Source organism: Lampris incognitus, chromosome 4, assembly GCF_029633865.1.
Source record: "Lampris incognitus isolate fLamInc1 chromosome 4, fLamInc1.hap2, whole genome shotgun sequence".
Classification (NCBI taxonomy): domain Eukaryota; kingdom Metazoa; phylum Chordata; class Actinopteri; order Lampriformes; family Lampridae; genus Lampris; species Lampris incognitus.
Window position 1 is genome coordinate 66752896 of NC_079214.1, and position 20088 is coordinate 66772983.

Consider the following 20088-nt stretch of genomic DNA (forward strand, 5'->3'; position numbering starts at 1 on the left):
AAAGGGGGCGGTAGACGCGGCGTATCCCCGCCAGGAGTCCCCCGAATGGGTAGGGAGGGATGCGGGAAGAACGGAGAACAGGAGACCCCCTGCTTTGTGTTCTCAGCGAGGGAAGCCGGGCGGCGGGGCGGCAATGGAGCGCTCGTGGAGGTGATCGGCAGGGCCAACGAGGCGGATGGAGGAGCGCCAGAGCGACGCGTCCGCGTTTCTACCGCCCTCGCCCCGGAGGACGAGCAGCGGCGACGGGCCGTGAGGAGGCGATGAGCCCCGGCCGTCTGTGCTGAGGCGGCCGGCGGAGGAGCCAGCCGCGCGTGTTCGGGCCGAGATGACAGCGGAAGCGGGCCCGTGGGAACGATGAAGCGGACCGGAGCCCAACTCCTCTTCGTCACATGGCTGTGCGTCCGCTGGGCTCCGCTGTGCGTCGGTGAGTGGAGCGGTGCTCCGGGGGGGGGGGGGGGGGGGGAGCTCCTCTTAGGGAGATGCGCGTCCTTTTTTTTTTTAGGGAGATGCCGTCTTTCTCAAATGCTGACCCCCCCACCCCCGCTGCTGCGGTCCCCCCGACGTCTCACAGCCCGGCCAGACGGGCTGTTGTGTTGTCTGTTGTGTGTGTCTGTTGTGTGGCTAAAATAACTTGTTCCCCGCGGATCGTTTTAGGGGAGGGTCGTACAGGTCCTGACAGGAATCGATTTGTGCTTGATAAACAATAGGGCTTGGTGAGAGAACGGGGATCGGGACTCCCAGCGGTGAACCGGTCTGTCTCCTGCTATCAGCATTACGTCACTGCCTGCCTGCCTGTCTGCCTGCCTGCCTGCCTGCCTGCCTGCCTGTCTGTCTGTCTGCCTGCCCGCCTGTCTGCCTGTCCGTCTGTCCGCCTGCCCGCCTGCCCGTCTGCCTGTCTGTCCGCCTGCCTGTCTGTCTGCCTGCCTGCCTGCCTGCCTGCCTGTCTGTCTGCCTGCCTGTCTGTCTGTCTGCCTGTCTGTCTGCCTGTCTGTCTGTCTGTCTGTCTGCGTGCCTGCCTGCCTGTCTGTCTGTCTGTCTGCCTGCCTGTCTGTCTGCCTGCCTGTCTGTCTGCCTGTCTGTCTGCCTGTCTGTCTGTCTGTCTGCCTGCCTGCCTGCCTGCCTGTCTGTCTGCCTGTCTGTCTGTCTGTCTGCCTGCCTGCCTGTCTGCTGCCACGGCTCTGAGGCCAGACACAACACAGGGAACCTGCCTCCCTCCCTCCCTCCCTCCCTCCCTCCCCTCCGTCTCTCTCTCTCTCTCTCTCTCTCTCATCCTCGTCCTTCAGCACACCGTCCCACCCCGGTCTGCTTTCCTTGTGTTGGAATTGGGGCAATTTGTAAACTTCATTTTAGAGAAGTTGAATACACGTTGCGTGGTTATTAGATGAGCAAATTAGCCAGACACAAAAACACCCGAACAGAGGTTGTGTGTGGACGTGAGCCTGTGTTGCTCCCCCGAAGTGAAACGTGGTTGACGTGCCGTTTGGAAATCCCATCCAAACCCTTGGATGAAATCTATACAGCCACTGTTTCTCCCCCGTGAAATTTATCAATGAGCTGCTAAACGTGTGGGAACATTGTCGCCTTTTGGACTTGTGATCGCAGCTTTTCATCTTATTTAGAGACACGCAGGCCAACTATTTTAGTCTTAATGAGGACACTTTGTGTGTGTGTGTGTTGATCCCGGTCCTGATCCCGGTCCTGTCTCTGATCGGAAATCAGGATCAACTGGTCGGATAAAAATAACAGGCCTTTTTAAACAGTTGCCCCACTACAGATCATGTTTCTCGCCATTGTCCTGAATGGTGTGTACATGTAATGTCATGTGCTCATATAAATAAAAGTAAAGTTTTTCTGAAATCATAAGAATCCCAGACTAGTAGTCTTTGACTCACTGACTGTTGATAGAAGTCTAATCTTTGGCTATTGAATCAGCCAGAGTCTCCCCTGTCTTTTCCAGCTAAGTCATTGAGTCAGTTAAACACGGTCAGACTTAGTCTCCTCAAACCCATCTCCCTCTCAGTCTATCTTTGTCTCTCTCTCTCTCTAAGTAAATAAATGAAAATGGATTGCACACTTGCATGTTTTCATCCAAAGCTGCTTTCCAAAATTGTCGATAAGAATCGCCAGCCTCACACAGCACTGATATCCCCGTTGCCATCACTGATTTAGCAGCATGCCGCGCAGAGGACTCAGTCATCAGCAAAATGGCATCAGACTCAGCACAGAGTCACACTGGTTCAGTGTTCAGGCTGCTGTGTGTTGACGGCAGGTCGTCACTCTTTCCACCAAATCGTGGAACTTGTCTTCTGTGTTGGTGTCGTTGGAGCTGTGAGGAGGTGATTACAAATCCCTGCTCCCCTTTCAAGAGCAGTGAAAACACCCTGGCTGAATAGCTCTCCATAGCTTTTACATCCAGCTGATGCTGTCCTCCAGAGTAACTCTCGGTGCCTTGCTGAAGGGGCACTTTGACAGGATACACGGCTGTTATCAGGACCAAACCTGTGACTCATGACTGACGGGACAATCAAGTCAATTTTATTTGTCTAGCCCAATATCACAAATTACAAATCTGCCTCAAGGGGCTTTACAGCAGCACAACATCCCGTGTTTAGACCCTCGCATCGGGTAAGGAACAACTCCCTACACAGTATGTGTATTGGTTAGCCCGCGGTGTGCAACGTCATTTGATGGCAGTCCACCTGAAAGTGTTCAAGTGTCCCTGTCCTCAAACACTACTCTGTGTGTATCTGGGGTGTCTGTCTGTCTGCCTGTGCTTATTTGTCCGAGAATGTGACGCAGGATCTTAGAGATCAAGTAAAACCACTTGGAAGCTCCACTGCTGCTTGGATTCAAACCCTTGTTTGTCCAATCAGCCGGGACGAAGTTTGACCGTTTCTGTTCTTAAACGTTTTGAACGCAAGGTGCCAGCCCACAGGAGGCCTCGCTGCTCTTAGCTGTGTGTGTATGTAAGTATACATGTATGTATGTATGCATGTATGTATGGGACCTCTCTAGGGAAAGCGAGGGCGAACTATTTAATAAGATGGATGTTTTCTGCTGGTGGTGCACTGCGGCTGAGAGAGAGTGAGAGAGAGAGAGCAAGAGAGAGAGAGTTTGTTCAGGACTCTTCGTTAAGATGAGGTCATGCGAGGTAGCAGCAGTAGGGGTCGTTCTTTGATGGCATGTTTTTGATTCACCCACTTTCAACCAGAAACTGATGGTTTATTAAGTGGATGGAGAGAATAGCACCAGCCTTGGATGAATGGAAGAAGCACCAGGGGTATGTGTATGTGAAAGATCAGATAAGATGGAGCCTTGAAGGTCAATACCAAGATCCTGTGATTCATTCTGGTTTTAAAAGAGACCCTTGTGGGGGATTTTTTTGTGAAGTTTGAGCGATGTGAAATCAGGCCCTGGTGTGTGTTCAAACCATGGCTGCTGAGTTTTGAGGTAGCACAGGAGAAGAGTATACCAACAGTAGTCTAATCTGGAGGATGACAACAGCGTGTGGGAGAGAGGAAGTGTCATGATGGTCTGGAACAGGTAACGTTTCTTAGGAACAAATGCAGTTTGACCATGTGGTTGATACAGGGACGCTAATTTGTCACCTTTGGGTGAAATTTGTCAGTTTGAATCCACAATAGGTCGCCTGCACGAATGAGTGACGTGCGTGTGGTGCACTAATGCATTTCCATAACAACTAAATGACTGATGGGAGAGAAGCCAACAATCTGCCAAAAGGGAGGGGGAAGTGAAAACCTCCGCCCTCTAGTGGTTGTGTTCCTACTGGAGAATAATCTACATTAATTTCTCCATTGACCAATTTTTTGAAAAACGATTCCAAATCCATACCAAACATCCCTGTGAAACATTTATTTGGTCTGTGACTGCACAAAGATGATCAGAGCCAGTAAAGTTGGACTCAAATCATGTCCAGTTGGCCTCGTGCCTTAATATTGCAATGAAACACAAGCTATTCTTTTCTTAAAGATCCCCTGCGATGAAAATCAGGTTTTTAACCTTGTTAACATGTCCATGTGGGGTTTCATACGTCACAAACCTAAGGAACCAATGCCGTTAATGGACGGGGTGGTTCTTACATATTATTATGTGCATCTACTTCGGCCACGTGAGCCAGAGGAGGCGCCGTACTTACCGTAATTTTGGCAGCTACTTTCAAAACCATGGCAGAGACGTGTTTTGTTTTTGGCTGCAGATTTACAAAAGGAGAAACGGTGAGCCTTCATTTATTACCAGAGGATCCTGAAAACTCGAGAGAAATGGGTGCACTTTATTTGGAAAAATTGCCATGTCCCAGCCAAACGTCCTGAGAAAGCGTGGGTATGCAGTTGCCATTTTTAAGGGCAACGGTTTTGAAAATTTCTCACAAAAACAGAGGGGTTTTGCAGCAAAACCTCTATTGAACTGTGCGGGTCATTTATGTATACATCAGACCCTTTAAGGGTGGTGCGAAAAGGATGGTGCTAAGGTGAAGAAGGTGTTGGAAGAGTCATCTGATGAGGAATGTGAGTGCACGCCATCACAAGAGGATGAAACCAGGTGGAGCGTGAGTTGTGAGGAGACCAAGTGCAGCTGTTGTGTTGTGCTGCCTGTCTCTTAGGCTGTGACATGCACTGGCATGTTTTGCTGCGTCTATGTGCTGACACTATTTTCCCCAAGTAGATGTTGCATTTTAGTCTGGTCAGAGAATGTACCGAAGTCTTTATAATTTACATTTAATTTTTGTAAAGAATTTTGTTCTTAAGTCTTGGTATGTGCCACATTGTGGCAGGAAGTGTTGCTCTGTCTCCACCTGTCTCTCTGGACAGAGCTGACACGGCCTGTCTTCTCTAGGCAGCAGGTCTGCCTGTGTCAGCCAGTCTCTATGGTCAGGCTGTGATCACTGAGTCTGTACATAGTTCATGTCTTCCTCAGTTTCTGATCAGCCATGATGGTCGGATACTCTGCCATCGTGTACCGTCTGTTTAGAGCCACACAACACTGAAGTTTGCTTTGAGTTTTTGTGATAGATGTCCAGTGGTTAATGTCATTTTCTTGTTCTTTAGCTATAATGTGGTTGGACCAGATGGTGTGAGGGCTGGCCTGGTGCCTTGTGCTGTTGGCTGAGCTGAGCCTCAGGACCGGCTGGCTGAGGGGACTCCTTTCTTTGTTTTCCTCTTGGTGATGGAGAGCTTTGTGATGGTAGGAGTTGGGGTCACTTGCTTTTAGGTGTTGGTAGAGTTTGATTGCTCTTTTTTGCATCTTAATTAACAGGGGAAATTGGCCTGGTTCTGCTCGGCATCCGTTGTTGGGCGTGTTCCTGTGTAGTCTGAGAATGCTCTTGTAAATCTCAGTGTGCAGGGTTTCAATTGGGCGATTGTCCCATTTTTCAAAGTCTTCATTTCCAAGAGGACCCCCACACTTCACTGCCATATAGTAGAATTGGTTCAATTATGGATTTGAATATTTTGAGCCATGTTCTAACAGGTATGTCTATGTTTAAAGACTTTTTTTATAGTATAGAAAGCCCTTCTTCCCTTGTCTCTGAGATCATTAATGGCAAGATTGAAATTTCCTGTAGAAGTAATTATTAGTCCCAAATATTTGTAGCTGTGTGTGTTCTATGTCAGTGGAGCCTAGGAAGAACCTATTTGGGTTTCCCTGACACCTGAATCATTTCTGGAAGACCATAATTCTAGTTTTTTCCAGATTAACTGTCAGAACCCAGGTCTGACAGAAGTTTTGCAGGTGATCCAGTTGCTGTTGTAATGCCTCCTTAGATGGCGTGAATAATATTAGATCATCTGCAAAAAGTAGGCATTTAATTTCTGTGTCAGAGAGGGTGAGACCAGGGATATCTGATTGTTCTAGAGATTTTACCAGTTCATCAATATAAATGTTAAACAGGGTGGGGCTGAGACTGCAGCCCTGTCTCACCCCTCTGCTTCGGGGGAATATTATTGATAGATCCAGCTACACGGGAAGAGACTACTGTTAGCTTCAACTGCTTTAACAGCTGAAATGAGTTGCCTTCTCTCTCTCTCTCTCTCACCCTCTCTCTCTCTCTCTCTCTCTCTCTCTCTCTCTCTCTCTCTCTCTCTCTCTCTCTCTCTCTCTCTCTCTCTCTCTATCTCTATCTCTCTCTCTCTCTCTCTCTCTCTCTCTCTCTCCAGCATGCAGTGGAGAGGTAGAGGTTCACACAGAGAGGAGGGGGGTGATCTACAGTCCCTCTTGGCCTCTGAACTACCCCTCTGGGATCAACTGCAGCTGGGACATACAGGGAGGACAGGGAGAGGTAATCACCATCAGGTACCCACACCCACACCCACACCCACACCCACACACACACACACACTTATAGATACACAAAAGTACCAGCCCAGTATCCCGCCAAAGCGTGTAATACACCCGCCGGTCCAAGGTGTCAGTGTCACGGTTTGCCTCGCTCAGGCGTGAAAGCACACGCGTGTATGAAGGTGCAGTGCCAGCAGGGGCGATGATTAACTCAATGCCAGCAACTCCCCGCGGAGGGAAAGAAGCATACAGCATTTTCCAAAATCCCTCCCCGTCAGGTAAGATGAAGATACATGGCTGCTATATTTTTTAAATTTTAAAATGTTTATGTTGCCTGTGAGTGTTGTCATGTTAATTCCATTTCATTCGGCGGTAGAGTTGAACCCTAACCCTAACCCTAATCATCACCCCCTGCTGGCACTTCACCAAGCCTGAGCGAAGTAAACCGTGACAGTGACACGTTGGACCGGCGGGTGAATTGCACGCTATGGTGTGATACTGAGTTGAATGTACAGACATATAAAGAGACTAGCAGGTCAGTTAACATCTGCTTTGGTGAAGCACATCCATCCAGGGAATATGTGAGAAACCGAGCCAGGGAGTAACCCAGCTATCGGAGGGAATCTCATCTATTGCATTTATCGTAAATGACAGTAAGCAGTTGAACACTCAAGGTCGATTCAGTCAGTAATTTGTAATCTGGTAACCTAAAATCTATTAATTTGCAGGGAGGAGTGATTTAAAAGTGTATGGCATGGATTAACTTGGTTTAAGCGGGCAGCAAGCTGACCTCAGAGCAGCAGTAACAGTGCCACATCAACCTGTTTTATCACCTGTCGCTTTATTTGCTGGTTGTATTCTTGTTTTTATTCTCATTTTGGTTTTATGTGAAGCATTTTTTACTCTGTTTAGATAAGTGCCATGTAGAGTCTCAACGGGGGCATTTATTGCTTCAGACACCACACAGGTACACTCTTGTCGAGCACTGTGAAAACTATAAAGAACAGAATGACAGTCACAACACAGTTAAGCTAACTACTTCATAGCTTCCCAAAATAATATACATCCAGAGGAATGTACCATGAAATAAAACACATGAGCATTAGTAGGCTATACTTAATGTAAAACATGACGTACCTCGCTCCTCTTACCAAGGGGCTAGGAAACTCTTAGAGCGCCACCTTGAGACACGTCTTGGAACTGCTGGCAACTTGCCAGAAACTCTGCAACGTGCTCTTCATCTCTAACAGTCTTCTGGTCTCAAACGTTTTAAACTGCTTATCAATGTTTCAAATCAACTGTTGCTCAGTAATCACAAACATTTAGGCTAATTCTCGAGTTCTGCAGTGAACACTACCAGCCTTTCCAATTGTGACGTCACATCCACATGCCTTCACCTGCTTTATCGTTGAGCCAAACGTGAACTTCCGCTAGTCGGACGGCAAGGAAAACATTCTTCAAAATAAAAGTCCCCATACATAGCTAAAGCTATCTCAAATTAAAAGTACCCATAGGTAAAAAACGACGTTAGGGTTGCGGTCACTTACAGTAATAGTAGTAGTTGTTGCAGTACAACACATACTGCCACTGTTCTACAGCGCTATAACCTGTCCCAGACACCCAATTCACTCCTCTAAAGGCAGGAGGCAGTGATGTTTGTCATTAGAGTGAGGACATGTCCTCCAACCAGCCTAGACTAGAAATTGTAGCCCTGGATCAGCAATACTGACAAAACCACCTGGATCTTCAGTAATCTCTTCTCTTCTCCTCTCCTCTCCTCTCCTCAAGTTTTCGAAACTTTGATCTTGAGGAGTCTTCTGGTTGTTTGGGGGATTGGCTCCTGCTGGGTCCCTCTTGGAAGGAGTACCGGGTGTGTGGCTCTGTGGTGCCGCCTCCCTTCATCTCCACCAGGGGGCGTGTCTGGATCCATTTCCACTCCAAGGCCAACAGTTCAGGCCAGGCCCAGGGCTTCCGTCTCTCCTACATCCGAGGTGTGTGTGTGTGTGTGTGTGTGTGTGTTGGGGGGGGGGTAACTGTGTTTCAGATACAGTAGGGTACAAAAATCTGGGCACCCCTGGTATAAAAAAATAAATAAAAAAGGAAAAGGGCCTTGTGCAAAAGTTTGGGAACTCTTTTGGATGATTCTTTGTTACCTTTTAAAGAGATGATTGATAAGGCCCAGACCTAGGTGATTTACTTGCCCTGGCTTCAGTGAGTCAGGTGAATATAATTCCAGGGTTGAACTATTCATTCTGAAGTACCTCCATGTCTTCTAAAGTGTCCGGCTGCAGTGGCTGTTCCAGCTGGTGTTAACAACCATGGGTTCCTCCAAACATTTGTCCAAGGATGTTGGAATCAAGATATTTCACTTCCACCAACAAGGAGAAGGTTACCAAAAAAAACCCTTAATGTTTCAAGCTGCCTGTTTCCACTGACAGAAACATTATCACAAAATAGATGATACATGGAACAGTTGAAGTACCGAGGCATGGTCTGGAAGGCCAAGAACATTCTCAGATGGAGTGGCCCGAGACCTGGTGAGAAATGCTCGGGAGAACCCACACATCACCGTAAAAGAGTTGTCAGCAACAAAGACCTACATGGCAGAATTGCCAGAAAAAAGCCTTTCCTACAATCTCAAAACAAAACCAAGCATCTAAAGTATGCAAAAGAAAATCTTGAGAAGCCTGAAGACTTCTCGTTGTAAGTCTTGGGAGAGAGATCCCCCCTCTGTTGCTCTCCCTGAGGTTTCGTCCTGTTTTTTTCTCCCTGTTAAAGGTTTTTTTAGGGAGTTGTCCCTTATCTGATGAGAGGGTCTAAGGACGGGAAGTTGTGTTGCTGTAAAGCCCCCTGGGGCAAATTTGTAATTGGGCTATACAAATGAAATTGACTTCGACTTGACTGAAGCCTGGATAACGTGCTTTGGACTGATGAAGCCAAAATAGAACCTTTTGGCCACAACCAAAGAAGGTATGGTTGGAGAACGCCTTGCCAGTTGTTCAGTTTGGGGTTGGATCCATTATGCTTTAGGGTTGTGTGGCAGCTGGGGGCACAGGAAATATTGTGCAGGTGGAAAGAAGAATGGATTCCACCAAATATCAAGAAATTCTAGAGGCTCATGTTCGGTCAGTCCAGACATTGAGGATTGAAGAGAGGTTGGGTATTCACGTAAGACTTTTTTCGAAGTACACCTTAAAATCAACCATGAGGTACCTCCAGGAAAGGTACCTGGAGGTACCATGGTATGAAGGTTTTGGAATGGCCACCACAGTCCCCAGACTTGAATAGTATTGAAAATCTGTGACGAGATCTCAAACATGCCGTGCATACAGAGGCCGAAGAATGATCTCTGAGCTAGTAGTGTTCTGGTAGGAAGAATGAGGAAAATTTCCAAAGGCGAGAACTGAAAGACTCTTAGCTACAGGGAGCATCTGCAAGCTGTTATATTTGGCCGAGGAGGAGTTACACAGTACTGTCTGATAGGGTTCCCAAACTTTTGCATACGGCCTTTTTCCCTTATTCATTATTTTGAAACTGTACAAATGTTATATAAAAAGTAATCTTTCTTTAAAATTTGAAGAAATACGTCATTTTTAAGTTTGTACCATTTAAAGGTCAGGTTAGCTTCTGTTCACTTAGATATTAACTATAAAAGGCATTTTGACCAGGGGTGCCCAGATGTTTGCACCCCAATGTATATTCCAGTCTTTCTTTAGTGTTCACTCTTTGCGTGTCGTCCTCTGCAGGTCACCTTGGGCAGAGCAGCTGTCAGCCTGATGAGTTCCTGTGTGGCAGTGGGAAGTGTCTCCCTCGGGTCTGGAGGTGTAACGGCCTTGATGAATGTGGCGACGCAACTGACGAACGTCACTGCGCCCCTGCCCCCACTGTACCCCTACCAGGGCCGTGTCCCCCCAGATCCTTGCCGTGCACCCAGGCGCAGTCCACGCGCTGCGTGCCCCCCAGCCTGCGCTGCGATGGTACCCCGGACTGTCCTGATGGGACTGACGAGCTGGGATGTCCCGACACCGCCTGTGGAAAACGCCTCGGCAACTTCTACGGCTCCTTCGCCTCGCCCGACTTCTTCCGAGCCAATCGCAGCATGGGGGCAGAGCTACGTTGTTCCTGGTTGCTGGACACTCAGGACCCCAAGCCCATTGTTCTCCAGTTGGACCTGCAGTTGGGTCCTGGGGACTCACTGCATGTCTACGATGGGTTGGTCCAGGAGGCACAGCGCCTCCTACAGGCGCTTTCCCATCATAACAACCAGCGGCCGGCGCTGCTGGAGTCCAGCAGGGGCCAGATGAGTGTGTTGTACCTGGCACAACCGCACAGCCCAGGGCACGGCTTCAATGCGACATACCAGGTACCGGGATACAACAGCAACAAGTTCACACATGAAAGAGTTTCTGTGAGGAATGGATGATGGGAAAGCAGCAGAAACTGGAAATGTGACATGTAGTAATGCAGGTAGAACGAACCTGTCCCAGAACGGTTCATCTGTCCTTATGTTAATCATCACAACTGTCAAATCATTTTGTGTGGGTTTATGTGTGTCAGTGTTTTAAGGTGGTGGTGGTGGTGGGGGGGGGTTTCAGCTGTATGTGTTGGGACCATATAACGTTTTTATTTAACAAGAGCGAGGACATTTTTCCAAAGTGAGGACATTTTGGGTGGTTCTCATTTCTTTAAGGGTCTGTTTTCAGGTTACAACTTTGGTTCATGTTCAAGATAAGAATTATAATTACATTAAATGTATGGTGTGTGTGTGTGTGTGTGTGTGTGTGTGTGTGTGTGTGTGTGTGTGTGTGTGTGTGTGTGTGTGTGTGTAAGTGAGAAAGAGAGTTTTTTATCAACAAAAATCCTTCATTTAGATTCCTGCCCTCTTTATGCCAGTCCACATGTCAATTGTCTCCAGGATTAAAGCATCTTTAAAGCTCTACTTCACCTCCATCCATCTCACCACACACTCTGTAACAGGGCTGGGCAGTCTCACCCAGAAAGGGCTGGTGTGGGTGAAGGTTTTTGCTCCAACCAAGCAGTTACACACCTGATCCCACTTCTCAACCAGTAGAGTCTTTGCTGAGGAACTTCATTAGGAGACACAGGTGTGTAATTGCTTGGTTGGAGCAAAAACCTGCACCCACACCGGCCCTTCCTGGGTAAGCTTGCCCACCCCTGCTCTATAACCTGTCTGTCTCTAACCTGTTTCTCTCTCTAACTTGGATGACTCTTATCTGTTTTGTTTTTGTTTTTCTGGATTTTTTTTGCCCCACCCCCTCTGCCGATCCCGGGGGGGCTGCAGACGACCACATGCCTCCTCCGATACATGTGGAGTCGCCAGCCGTTTCGTTTCACCTGACAGTGAGGAGTTTCGCCAGGGGGATGTAGCGCGTGGGAGGATCAAGCTATTCCCCCCAGTCCCCCCCCCCCGAATGAACAGGAGAAACTCCTCACGGTCAGGTGAAAAGACTGACCAGAGGAGGCACTAGTGCAGCGACCAGGACACATACCCACATCTGGCTTCCCACCTGCAGACACGGCCAACTGTGTCTGTAGGAATGCCCGACCAAGCTGAAGGTAACACAGGGATTCGAACCGCCGATCCTCGCGTCGGTAGGCAACGGGATAGGCCGCCACGCCACCCGGATACCCAGATGTCTATATCTCCAACCTGTCTTTCTCCAACCTGTCTGTCTGTATGTATCTCTGACCTGTCTCTCTCTTGAGCCTGTCTTTTCTCCATCTGAATGACCACAGTGGGTTTGACACATCCAGAGATCAGCATTCTTACCTGGACTCACATAATCAGTCTGTTTCTATGGCAACAGCCACTGATCTGTTGTTTCCATGGAGAGGAGTCGTGTCCCTGCCTGATTTGATGTCACTAGTGTGATGTTAGTGATGGGCCTTGGACATTGATAAAGGTATTTACATTAAACTGTCAGATGGCTGTCATTGTGTCCATAAAGTCACATGTCTGTTCCCCTACCCCCCCTCCCCAGGTCAAAGGTTACTGTTTTCCCGGGGAGCGGCCTTGTGGTGGGGGTCAGGGTTGTTACTCCGACCGTCAGCGCTGTGACGGCTACTGGCACTGTCCATCTGGCCGCGATGAGGAGCGCTGCCCGGCATGCCGGGAGGGCGAGTACCCCTGCCAGGGGGGCGGGGGGGTCTGTTACCCCGCCTCGGAGCGCTGCAACAACCAGAAGCGGTGCGCGGACGGGTCAGACGAGAAGAACTGCTATGACTGCCAGCCTGGAAACTTCCATTGTGACACCAACCTGTGTATCTTTGAGACGTGGCGCTGTGACGGGCAGGAGGACTGCCTGGATGGCAGCGATGAGAGGGACTGCCTTGCCGCTGTGCCCCGCAAAGTGATCACCGCCGCCCTGATCGGTAGCCTGGTCTGCAGCCTCCTGCTGGTCATCGCCCTGGGCTGTGCCTTCAAACTGTATGCTCTCAGGAGCAGGGAGTACAGGTGAGCATGGAGCACGCCCCTGTTTCTGTCTGTCTCCCCTGTTTCTGCCTCCCTGCTTGTCTTCTGGTCTGTCTTTCTGTTTGTCGATCTGTCTCTCGTGATGTATGATCAGAACAATTTGCAGTACTAGCTGAGATGACCTTTTCCAGAGCTGTGTTGCCGAGGTTTGGATGACAGAGAGACAGATTTGTTTTCCGGCTCTGTCTATAGCGCTCCAAGTTCTTCGTCTTCCATTCAATCCGCTCTGCTTTATTAGCGTCAACATTTGGGTAGCGATGTTCCCAAAGCATCGAAATTCACACAGGGAAACTATTTGCAATTTTTATTCTGTTTATATTGATATTATTTGCTGTCACTATTCCTCATGGTGGTTCCCACAATGCTACAGGCCACTGGAAGCTGGTCCAGACACACCAAACTGACTAGCGGCGATGAAGGCCGACTGTTGCGTCGCCTCACGACTGGGCCAAAAAGTAGCGCTTGAACACACCGCAAAGACTACAGCCAACAGCCCTGATTTGCTAGCTTAGCACTGATTCGCTAAGCTGAACAGCCAATCAGAGTGATCTCTCCCACCGACGGGTGCCGCCGATTCAACATGCTGGATCGGCCAAAAAGCTGCCGACAGGGGTCCGACTACTGCCGACGGTGCGGGACACACCGCAAAAACTAGGGTGACAGACACTCACCGACGGCCCAACATTGGCCGACGGTCGGTGTGTCAGGGCCCTAAGCCGGAGGTTTGACTTTTCAGGAGTAGCAGCTGTTATAACTCCTCCCTCCTGACCAGGGAACAGTTAGCAAACTCAGAGGAGTCAGATGTTTTTCATTAGATCCTGGTCACAGATCACCAGACAGTGGATAGCATTGGGTCCCTTTCCATGAATGTATCTCTGGGCATCCACAGCTGGTGTCAGATGGTGTCTTGTTCAGAGAGCTTGTGAGAACCATCACTACTAAATCAGAGGCTATATGGTGAAACGTATTTCACCACACCGATGCATTTAAGATTCAATTCCTTGCTTCCCATGAGTATGAAACATTTTATTCCGATGATCCAGGACTGTGACCAGATACATGAGACATTTATTAGCAAATTAGCTTTGATAGACACATCAAAGGTGGAATCAGCTCATCTGGATACAATTTTTATTGACAGATACGTTTCATCATCATCTAAGGGACCTCTTCATGACTGCAGGTGTCCCCACCCTTACAAACAATACAGTGGCATAACGACCAAAACCAACGACCAGTTTCATATGCTAGTAAGGGCGAGACCATCACCTCACCTCACCTAGGGCATCTGTTAGGATGCCCCTAATAGGGTTTCAGTTGCGCATGTTTGTTTAAAGCATGGGGGCGCTACTCCACGTGCAGTTCTACGTTTCTTTGCGAACTGGAGATTTTGTGCCTTTGCATTGTCAAGATGCGTGGATCACCTGCAAAGCCACAATGTCCCGCGGTCCATAACACCAGTCTATCGATGAATTCACCTACTGCTACCCATAGGAATAGCAGGATTTATTATAGAGGTTTATTCCTCGAGATCCGCCGTGTTCTGCTCTGTTGTCTCCTGACAACGTTAACAGGATTACCATGAGGAGGGTGTGGCTCTTCACCATGCACGGACGGTCATTCATCATTGGGACCATTATCTAGAGTTTCAGTGGCCATGTGTACTATTCGTAGAGGTCTAGGGAATAGCTGCAATCACAGCATTGTAAGATGGTGCCAGATGTACTCTTAGACCCCCCCCCCTCGGATCAGGGCGGTCGTTCCCTCTTCACATAGATGGCCTCTTTGACTCCCCGTTCAAACCAGCGTTCCTGCCTATAAAGGATGTGCACATCCTCATCCCTGAAAGAGTGGCCACTGGCCTGTAGGTGGTGTAGACTGGGGAGTCCTGGCCTGATGTGGTAGCTCTTCTGTGTTGTGCCATCCTCTTGGCCGGCGTCTGTTTAGTCTCCCCGATGTACAAGTCACAGCAACCCTCCTGGTACTTAACAGCGTACACTGTGCCAGCATTCTTGATCACAGCCTGGTCTCTGTTTGTCTCTGTCTTGTATCACAGAACGGAGAGGTTGTGACAGTCTTTATTCCACTGTTCTGCACATTCATCTTCTGTGTGTTTTACAGTCTGGTTTGGAGATTGTAAGTCGGTGTTGGTGCGAGGTTGCTCATTCATTGGTTGGCGGGTTTAACGACCAGCTTGCAGGAAAGAGTTTGTTTGGAGTTCAGTTCGTGGATGTGATGTAAATGTCGGTGTGTTGGGGACTTAATGTGAGATACATCCAACGTCTAAATATGTTTTTAATGTCCATGGTGAGTGAATATCCATCTGATTCTGGTCTGTATGCACTGATGGCTGTTTTTCTTTGGATGTTTGCACATGCTGCCTAGACTGCTGCATGCAAGGCCTCATGGGAGGTTTGTCCCGACCGTGACACAGGAAGCAGGGAGTTTTAAATATCAAATCAAAGAAACAACTATTGATGAGTAACTCTCTGTTTCCCTCCCTCATGTTGTGACCTGCCCTTCATCTCCTCTACCCAAGAGCCTTTGAGACACAGATGACTCGCCTGGAGGCGGAGTTTGTACAGAGAGAGGCTCCTCCCTCCTACGGTCAGCTGATCGCCCAGGGCCTCATCCCCCCAGTGGAGGACTTTCCTGTTTACAACCCTGCCCAGGTTAACAGCCATTATATACATACGCACACAAATGTGTGTATTTTACAGTCGGTCTTCATGTGAGTAGTGGAACTACAGATGGTGGTTTTGACCATTTTGGGTTTTCAAAGTTTAATAAGTTTGTGAAAAACAAAGACACAGACCTGCCGCTCCCTGAATTCCCCTAAACCAGCATATATTTGCATTAAAACGAGTTTTAGATCAGTTGCACAAAAGCGTTATAAGACCTACCTAAAACGACCATGAGACGGCTCGTAATTTGGTGTGCGCCATGTCAGTATTGATGACGTGTGTTGGTGGCGTCACTTCCTTCGTGAAGTTCGTTGCTCTGCCCTAGAAACACATTAGCGCCCTCCAGTGGAGAGAAATAGTCTACACTTGACGTGTGATTATGTCCAACATGTCTGGTTACAGACGCACCATGACTACCACCGAGGCGCTGCAGTATTTACAGGCGTTGGACGGCGGCCATTTTAAATTGTTTAGAAAATAGTATTAAAGCTGTTAAAATGTTAATTTTGGTGTCAGTTAGTTTCATAACAGACACACTAACATATGTAATGCATCAATATCTCAACAGGGTACTTATCTTGTGAGAATATAGAGTTTAAAAACTGGAGGTCATTTTGACCGCCCACGGTCGTTTCAGGTAGGGGTGACATCCCGGTCGTTGCAGTGTTAGCTAGTTTTGAAGGGCTGTTGCGTTGAGCCCAGTGTGCCGTCTTGTGTTGTTGCCAGACAGCAAAGCCCAAGAAGCAGAGCTTGCAAGACGTTTAATGAGCACTCCTCAAGCTCCCTGCTACACCCAGACCCCCGCCGCACACATACTACCCCATCCAATGTTGGAAGATTTTGACGCATCAGATAGGTAGAAAAAATAGGGGGGGGGCAGATAGGTCATATGTCAGAGTGAGGTCCATTCAAACCTCTGTCAGTTGTTATGGTAACTATAACATTTCCTGGCTGTTCTTGCTCCCCCTCTCTCTGTCCTTTCTTTATCTTGGTCTCTCTTTCCTACCTGTTCTCATCTCTCTCTCTCTGCAGGTTTCTGTGTTGCAGAACCTTCGCACAGCCATGAGAAGGCAGATAAGACGTCACTCGTCTCGGCGTTCTTCTTCCCGGCGCCGTCTTGCCCGTCTGTGGAGTCGCCTGTTCCAGCGTGGCAGCCGTGCCCCCGGCCACATCCCCCTGCTCTCCCCGCTGGGTCTCCACACTTACCACACAGGGGAGGCTCAGGGGCTGGGGGGTGGGGCTGAGATGGGAAGAGGTGCTATGCTGCAGGAGCACCGGACCCTCCCCACCTCACCTCTCTCCCCGCTGTCAGCCTCAGAAAGTCAAGAAGCGCAGTCATCCAGTTCACCAGACAGCCAACCTCCCACGCCTGCTCAGACCCCACCCACGCCTAGTCAAACATCTCCCATTTCTTCTCAGACTCTGCCCACACCTACTCACACATCACCTACACCTGCTCAGACATCACCTACACCTGCTCAGACGCCGCCCAGTCAGACTGACTCCTCAGAGTCCGGTGGAGTCCAGGTACAGTGCCGGCGCCGGGTGTCTAGGAGGCTGTTTCTGGGCCTGGCTGTCAACCTGAGAGGAGTGGCCCTCCGGCGCTATTCCCCTCTAGGGCCCGTTTCCCCCCTCACGCCCCCTGCAGACAGCCCTGGTACATGGTCCCCCCAACTCCAGGGACCAGAAGGGAGGTCACCCCAAGACTCTCCCTTCCCTGGGGGGATCGAGGACGGAGAGGACTACCCCGCCCTGGAGGCACTGCATGAGGGGAGGTGAATTCTGTGGTTTGGACAGTGGTGGGGCTCTTCAATGCAGTGGTTGTCAATCAGGTCCTCAGGTACCACCAGTACTACTCGCTTTCTGTTCTATCAGGTATTTCAGTACAATGACCTGGCAGAATAGAAAACCAGCAGTACTGCTGGTACCTGAGGACCACTCCTGTAATGACTCTAGCTCTGCTTAACACACAGACTCCAGACATATCAAACATGTTGGGTATAACTCCGCCTGGAGAAGTTGTACATTCTACACTGGCTTTCTATTTTTCATACACACACCACCTGCTGGTTATGGTTAGGTACAGCAGGCCAGAGGGAGCCACTCACAAACCTCCAGCGGTGTGCACAGAATTATTTTGAATAAATTACCAGTATGATTCAGACAGAGTAGCCTGTAATACTATTAATGATTTACCTGCGTATCAGATAGAAAGGTGATTTTTTTTTTTTATTGAAAATCTGAATGTAAACTGGTGTATTTCTCGGGTTGATTTTTAAAGAGCCCATATTATGACTTTTGGGTTTTTCCCTTTCCTTTAGTGTGTTACGTAACTGGGAGGTGTGTAAAATATCTGCAGAGTTACAAAGCCCCAAGTCCACGCCAAAGGAAGTCGTTCTCTCCGGCAGAAAACACCGCTCCTAAACTGCCTGAACGCCTCGTTTGTAGGCCGGCTTCTTCTTCCGTTACTCATCTACATCACTATGTAATGCCCGCCTACCGCCTAGTTTGGCCCGCAGTCAGACAAAGCTAGGTAGACCCGAGCCGGGAAGCCTCAAACAAAGCTTAGTAGAGTGGGCGCCAGTGTCGTGCGAAGGTACGTACGTATTCCCTGATAGGAAGTGTACCCCTGGCCGCTCCGAGGGTCGTAGCATCAGAAGTAGAGGTCAGATTATTTTGACTCTGGGACCATTTGATTCAGCAGAAAACGCTGAACATTTCTGATGTACAACGTGTATGTTTGTTTGTTTAAAAATGTGGGAACGAAGACGTCCATAAAGTACTTGTAGAGCAAGTTGTTTCTGTAGGGATCTGCTAGCAAATGGCTCTTTATTTCTGTGTTTGATCCCACAGTTCGAAACAAACATACACATCTACTACTACTACTACTACTACTACTACTTTCGACTGCCCCCGTTAGGGGGCGCCACAGCGGATCATCCGTTTCCATCTCTTTCCTGTCCTCTGCATCTTCCTCTGTCACATCAGCCACCTGCATGTCCTCCCTCACCACATCCATAAACCTCCTCTTTGGCCTTCCTCTTCTCCTCTTCCCTGGCAGCTCCATATTCAGCATCCTTCTCCCAATATACCCAGCATCTCTCCTCCACACATGTCCACACCATCTCAGTGTTGCCTCTCTCGCTCTGTCTCCAAACCGTCCAACCTGAGCGGTCCCTCTAATATACTCGTTCCTAATCCTGTCCTTCTTCATCACTCCCAGTGAAAGTTTTATCATCTTCATCTCTGCCACCTCCAGCTCCACCTCCTGTCTTTTAATCAGTGCCACTGTCTCCAAACCATACAACATAGCTGGTCTCACAACCGTCTTGTAAACCTTCCCTTTAACTCTTGCTGGTACCCTTTTGTCACACATCACTCCCGACACTCTTCTCCACCCACTCCACCCTGCCTGCACTCTCTTCTTCACCTCTCTTCTGCACTCCCCGTTACTTTGGACAGTTGACCCCAAGTATTTAAACTCATACACCTTCATCACCTCTACTCCTTGCATCCTCACCATTCCACTGTCCTCCCTCTCATTCACCCATAGGTATTCTGTCTTGCTCCTACTGACTTTCATTCCTCTTCTCTCCAGTGCATACCTCCACCTCTCCAGGCTCTCCTCCACCTGCACCCTGCTCTCACTACAGATCACAATGTAATCCACAAACATCATCATCCATGGAGACTCCTGCCTGATCTCGTCCGTCAATCTGTCCATCACCATTACAAACAAGAAAGGGCTCAGAGCCGATCCTTGATGTAATCCGACCTCCACCTTGAACCCATCTGTCATTCCTACCCCACACCTCACCACTGTCACACTGCCCTCATACATATCCTGCACCACTCCTACATACTTCTCTGTAACTCCCGACTTCCTCATACAATACCACACCTCCTCTCTCGGCACCCTGTCATAAGCTTTCTCTAAATCTACAAAGACACAATGCAACTCCTTCTGGCCTTCTCTGTACTTCTCCATCAACATTCTCAAAGCAAACATCACATCTGTGGTGCTCTTTCGTGGCATGAACCCATACTGCTGCTGCTGATCATCACCTCTCCTCTTAACCTAGCTTCTATTACTCTTTCCCATATCTTCACGCTGTGGCTGATCAACTTTATACCTCTGTAGTTATTACAGTTCTGCACATCACCCTTGTTCTTGAAAATCGGTACCAGTATGCTTCTTCTCCACTCCTCAGGCATCCTCTCACTTTCCAGGATTGTGTTAAACAATCTAGTTAAAAACTCCACTGCCATCTCTCCTGAACACCTCCATACCTCCACAGGTATGTCATCAGGACCAACTGCCTTTCCACTCTTCATCCTCTTCATAGCTGCCCTCACTTCCTCCTTGCTAATCCACTGCACTTCCTGATTCACTATCCCCACATCATCCAACCTTCTCTCTCTCTTTTTCTTCATTCATCAGCCCCTCAAAGTACTCCTTCCACCTTCTCAACACACTCTCCTCACTTGTCAGCACATTTCCATCTCTATCCTTGATCGCCCTAACTTGCTGCACATCCATCATAGCTCGGTTCCTCTGTCTAGCCAATCGGTAAAAGTCCTTTTCTCCTTTCTTAGTGTCAACCTCATACAACTCAC

General features: G+C 48.7%; 1 protein-coding gene across 1 annotated transcript; it reads left to right on the forward strand.

Annotated features, from left to right (window-relative positions):
- Nucleotides 1–136: 136 nt before the first annotated feature.
- On the forward strand, nt 137–17728 carry lrp3 (low density lipoprotein receptor-related protein 3). Its single transcript, XM_056279410.1, has 8 exons — nt 137–424; nt 4859–4861; nt 6174–6309; nt 8083–8285; nt 10041–10657; nt 12297–12769; nt 15327–15459; nt 16504–17728. The coding sequence occupies exons 1-8, from the start codon at nt 355–357 to the stop codon at nt 17248–17250; spliced, it is 2382 nt and encodes a 793-aa protein (XP_056135385.1). The 5' UTR covers nt 137–354; the 3' UTR covers nt 17251–17728.
- Nucleotides 17729–20088: the final 2360 nt, after the last annotated feature.